Source organism: Dipteris shenzhenensis, chromosome 24 (genome assembly GCF_047967505.1).
Source record: "Dipteris shenzhenensis isolate YYH24624 ecotype China chromosome 24, Dip_SZ_1.0, whole genome shotgun sequence".
In the NCBI taxonomy this organism is placed as follows: Eukaryota; Viridiplantae; Streptophyta; class Polypodiopsida; order Gleicheniales; family Dipteridaceae; genus Dipteris; species Dipteris shenzhenensis.
Window position 1 is genome coordinate 538,337 of NC_141619.1, and position 5,303 is coordinate 543,639.

The 5,303-nt window shown below is 45.8% G+C and overlaps 1 protein-coding gene across 1 annotated transcript; it reads left to right on the plus strand.

Annotated features, from left to right (window-relative positions):
• Positions 1-1,005: 1,005 nt before the first annotated feature.
• Positions 1,006-3,321, plus strand: EMB3003 (2-oxoacid dehydrogenases acyltransferase family protein). The gene is made up of 6 exons (XM_087395167.1): positions 1,006-1,972; positions 2,088-2,279; positions 2,404-2,491; positions 2,594-2,664; positions 2,795-2,878; positions 3,144-3,321. Exons 1-6 carry the CDS (start codon positions 1,055-1,057, stop codon positions 3,246-3,248), a joined length of 1,458 nt encoding a protein of 485 aa, XP_087251293.1. The 5' UTR covers positions 1,006-1,054; the 3' UTR covers positions 3,249-3,321.
• The last annotated feature ends 1,982 nt before the right edge of the window (positions 3,322-5,303 follow it).

The window sequence follows — 5,303 nt, forward strand, 5'->3', positions numbered from 1 at the left end:
ATTATGGACAACAAGAATTTGTGATGAATGACCTTCTTGGTGTGACAAGGTTTTGGTGGGTTATTGTAATTGGGGAAAAAATTTGTGATTGCTCTATACTCATTGAGGTTTGCACAGTGAGTAAGGTAGGTGGTATGGGACAAGGAATGGAGCGAGACTAGTAGAAGTGGCATATCCACATGGGTTATGTTGAGAGGTGTTTTGGGTTATGGGCAAAACCAAAAGAAGTATAGTGAAGAAAGGGTACAAAATTAATAAGACAAGCATTAGAGTTGATTCCCATGCTAGTTAGAATGTTTGACATGTGGAAGAGGAAGTGGGCCTGTTTGTCCTTTTGATTTGCCTTACATCATTCACTTGGAGGTATAGATTTTTTAAAACTGTTAAGAAAATTATTTAGAGTATTGCTCTCACGTTGTGGAAGCCATGGCACCCTAATGGTAGGGCTTCTTGCCTACTCGGATGGTGGCCTGCGAGACCGATTCCTACTTGCAGGGTAGAGCCAGGGCGTGGTGCCCCTAAATAGGGTGAGTGGGTGTGTGAGTTGGAAAAAAAGAAGAAGAATAGCTCTTAAGTTATAGATTTGCATTGCTCTCTAAATGTGGATTAGTTGCCCATGTGTATCACTAAAGATTTACATGCCAAGTTTCAAAATGAGGTTGCAAAAGAGCCTAGTGTTAGCTATGATGCCCACTATATGTAGCATCCATGGCATTGCTTAGCAAAGTTTGATGAGCCAATGGCATAATGGATGAGCAAGGCTAACTAGGGCACTGCAATGCTAGCAAAACACAGTGTGCTTCCCAACATTTACACGCCCACATGTGAACCTGGCTGGGGAAGAGGCCGCGGGGTGGGAGGATCCGCCGTGGGACGTAGAAAATGCTGCGGGCTTGTTGCTTTCCACGCCACGTGGACGGTGGTGATGAGCCACGTGAGAAAGGAGAGGATGGATATAAAGAGGCCCCGTCATCTTCATCACAATTCACATTTCACAAGCAACAACAACAAGAGGCCTTGGGCGCACAGCAGCACAAGCCCCGCTTTTTGGGCTATGGCGATGGCTCCCTCCCAAGCTCTCCTCTCCTCCTCCTCTGCTCCTTCTTCTGCCTTCTTCGGGGAGAAGCTGCCTTGCCCCTTGTCCATCCGCTTGCTTCCGCAGCAGCCCCGCCTTTGCCCCTCCGTGCATGCCAAGGTCCGGGAGATTTTCATGCCTGCCCTGAGCTCCACCATGACCGAGGGCAAGATCGTTTCGTGGATGAAATCGGAAGGCGACCGTCTGAACAAGGGCGAGAGCGTGGTGGTGGTGGAGTCGGACAAGGCGGACATGGACGTGGAGACCTTCTACGACGGCATCCTGGCTGCCATTGTGGTCGGGGAGGGCGAGGTGGCTCCTGTTGGGGCTGCCATTGGAATTCTCGCAGAGAACGAGGAGGAGTTGCACGAAGCACGATCCAAAGCAGCAGCTGCCGGAGGAGGAGCAGTGCCCTCTCCCCCTCCCCCCTCAGCCGCTCCCCCTGCAGCTCCTGCTTCGCAATCCATTCCTCCTCCTCCTCCACCCCAGTCCCCTGTGGCTTCTGCTCCTGTCTTGGCCTCCTCTCACCCTGCTTCCGACGGAGGCAAGAGAATCGTTGCCACCCCTTATGCCAAAAAGCTCGCCAAGGATCTCAAGGTAGATCTTGCCACTGTCGCCGGAACTGGCCCTATGGGACGGATCGTTGCCGCTGATGTCGAGGCCGCCGTAGGAAAAGCTGTTGCAGCCCCAGCAACCCCAGCTGTGGCTCCTCCCCTTGCCGCTACGCCTACTCAGAGTGCCCCTGCTGCTGTTCCATTAGCAGTCCCTGGAACTGCCGTTCCTTTCTCAACCATGCAGAGCGCAGTTTCTCGGAATATGGTCGAGAGCCTCAGCGTACCAACGTTCCGGGTGGGATACACCATCACGACGGATGCACTTGATAGCCTCTACAAGAAGGTGATTTTTTCAAGACGCAAAACATAATTGTCTATCCCTTTGCCTGTTTCTTGAGCGCTGTGCATGTAGTTTTCCGTTCTCTCAACCAAATATTTACAACTCCTTCGTATGTCAGATCAAATCGAAGGGCGTGACCATGACGGCACTCCTGGCTAAAGCAACTGCTCTCGCTCTAGCACAACATGCGATTGTGAATGCCAGCTGCAAAGATGGGAAAAGCTTCACTTATAACAATAACATTAACATTGCAGTGGCCGTAGCGATGGATGGAGGCCTCATCACTCCCGTACTTGAAAACGCAGACAAGGTTCTCTTTTTCTTCACCTTCTTCTGGATTTTTTCTAAAAATAATAAGTACAAAGATAGAGGGAAAGAACAGATTTTCGATTCATTTGTTTTATTGCTTAGAATTTGCGTGTGTTTTCTGTCAGACGGATATCTATTCTCTATCTCGTAGATGGAAAGAGCTAGTAGACAAGGCTCGGGCAAAGCAATTGCAGCCTCAAGAATACACCACAGGTTACCCCCTTTCCTCGATCTTCAAGCGATGACGATGTTCCTTTGAGAAATATGTTGGGCAACATAGTTGATACGGCAGAATTTTTGACTGTTTGATTGCAGGAACTTTTGTACTATCCAATCTTGGGATGTTTGGTGTAGACCGCTTCGATGCAATCTTGCCGCCCGGCACAGTGAGTTGCCACCCCTCTCCTATTGTTTTGCTGTAATGGATATGATGGTGTGCCAAACTTCATAGCTTTCGACTAAGGACGTGCCTTTCATAGGACCTGATTTTTATTTCAAATTGATTCTCTGGCTTAGGGTGCCATAATGGCTGTTGGAGCGTCTCAACCTACGGTTGTAGCCACTGCTGATGGTCTCATTGGGGTGAAAAATCAGATGCAGGTAATTCTGTTGCTCTAGTGGCAACGCATTTATTCCTTTTTAATAGTCTGTAAATTCCAACAAAAGCACTTCTGGGCTCTTTCAATTGTCAAATGCATGTAGTTTACAATATCATGCGGTTGCAGGCGTGCAGAGTAAGATCATGCATGTGCAGTCCTAATGATGTCAAACTTTTTTCGGTGTTTTGAGAGTTTGAAACTTCTGCATTTGTGATGTTTTATCTAGGCTACAAGTTAGCGTGCTAACTGGATGCATGTTCTCTCAGGTTAATGTGACAGCTGACCATAGAATTATATACGGTGCTGATCTAGCAGCCTTCTTGCAAACATTAGCAAAGATAGTTGAGAACCCAAAAGATCTTACTTTTTGAAGGGGAAAGCAGGTTCTGTGAACAGCATGGCATTGATTCCGATAAACGGTCACGTGATTCCGGGGGTGGGATTCTTTTAGTGCAGTGACTCTTTAGGAAGTCTGTATCCTAAGAAAGAAGAAGAGAGGACACTGCAGCAATTTTGTATTGAAGCTCTCAGGATTAATGAAGAGACTGGGAGGCAAAGCTTCTTTGTTCAATCTTCAATAAGTTTATTTGAGAGAAATTTGGGTAGCTGCTTCCAGACGTATGGCTTATCTCCCAACCAGGTTTTTGTGCGCCTCCTCCCCCCTTCCTCTCGCAAGCTTTAAAGACAGCTGTGCATTTGCTGAAACAGAGCAAAGCTGTTTCAGTCAAGGATGCTTTTACAGGAAGGAATCCAACTATTAAGCCTTTGCCCCCTCCCCCTGTTTTGTTTGTCTTATGCACAGCCCCCCTTCCCTTTTTCGTTTTTCTTCTATACCCCCTTCAACTGGTACACTGAATAGGATTCTCACTTTGACAACTTGCAAAAAAAAAAGGGAACCAATGGTAACACGCTTTCTTACTCTTAACAAGAGAGCTATGCTTAAGATTTGAGGGAGGCATAATGATTTCAACTAGGCTTGCAGCCATATGTTACCCCACCTTTATTTCTTGCACAAAAGAACCTACGCAACAACAAACCACAGCTTCTCTCTAGTCAATATTATCCGAGGAGGCTTTAAAGGGGACCATTAATGGCACGTGGGTCTAATGAAAGCATGAGGTACTCAGCTGTTCTAGCTGGCAGCCTCTTGTTACTGAGGGGAATTCAAGCTAATAGTCTGTGTGATCAAAGGAATTTGCTTAAACAGACAAGACGAGTATCATTTTTCTTCTTTGTTGAGGTGGGTCTTGGATAGGGTTAAAAACATGTAACAGTCGTGGTTGGATTCTGCCCATAATATCTCAAGGGTGGACACTTAGTTGCTAGGTGCCTCTCATTCCCATCTCTTTTAGAAGCTTTTTCAGCACCTCTTTTTCAACTCGTCTTGTTTTAATCATCAATTCATCTTCATCCTCTGCTTCGCTATCCAGCTCTTAGAGCAGCAATTTCTTCTTTCTTTCAGATAGATTATGTCCACGTGCAGATTTGTGCCATTGGTGAGGCCACTCATCAACCAATTTCGCAACATTGTTTCATATTGAGTAGCGTTTAGTTGATTAGTCAGTATCATGCCCCAAAGTCATGCACAAACTTGCCTGCTCGTTGGTTTAGTTGGTTGAGATTCAGCAATACATCTTCCTTGTTAAATTCATGCAAAAGGTGTAGCTTCCAATATTTTTTGTCATCGGGTTAGTAGTCATACCACTCGATGGCTTTGTCCACAAATGTGGTGGGAGAGTAAATTAGGTACTCTTCTCTGTATTGACTTGCAAAATTGCCACCATCTTGTTGAAAACTTTGTAAATGAGATTAGGGTTTTCTCTTATTGCATTAGCAGATATTGATAACTGGCTACAAACATATTGAGAATTCATTGGATGTTGCATTTTTTACACTCTTGGTTGTCCCCTTCTTTAGCATCGTTGCTAGTGCCCTATCGAAGGTTTCTTCTTTGATCACCATCTCGAGTACTCTTATTTGTGATTTGAATCTTGTACTTTAGGACAAATGGGAGTATGTCGATGGATCTACACCTAGACCATTGGATGATGCAGCCAGGAGTAGCTCTACTCCACCTGTTGTCATAGCACTAGTAGTGGGATCTACAGCTACACAAACAGCTTTCGCACCTGTAGCAGATCCTACCATTGCCCGAGCACAGGCAGAATGGGATAAGAAAGATAAGTACACATATCATCTAATCAAGTAGAATGTGCAAGATGTCATGCTAGGACAGCTCAATACACTCAAGACATCAAAAGAAGCATGGGATTTGCTCGCAACTCGCTATGAGTCCATGAACATTTCTAGGATTCTCACACTGAGAAAGCAAATCAACCAGAGTTTTCGCAACAGCAGTGACACCGGTCATGCTTATGTACTTTGGATAAAGGACTACAACAATCAACTCGCAACAGCAGGAGAGA

Bases quoted from the DNA above. Each gene is read 5' to 3' on its own strand.
- EMB3003 (XM_087395167.1), top strand. From the start codon at position 1,055: ATGGCGATGGCTCCCTCCCAAGCTCTCCTCTCCTCCTCCTCTGCTCCT. The intron at 1,973-2,087 runs GTGATTTTTTCA...TTCGTATGTCAG, and splicing joins TTGATAGCCTCTACAAGAAG to ATCAAATCGAAGGGCGTGAC. The intron at 2,492-2,593 runs GTTACCCCCTTT...GTTTGATTGCAG, and splicing joins GCCTCAAGAATACACCACAG to GAACTTTTGTACTATCCAAT.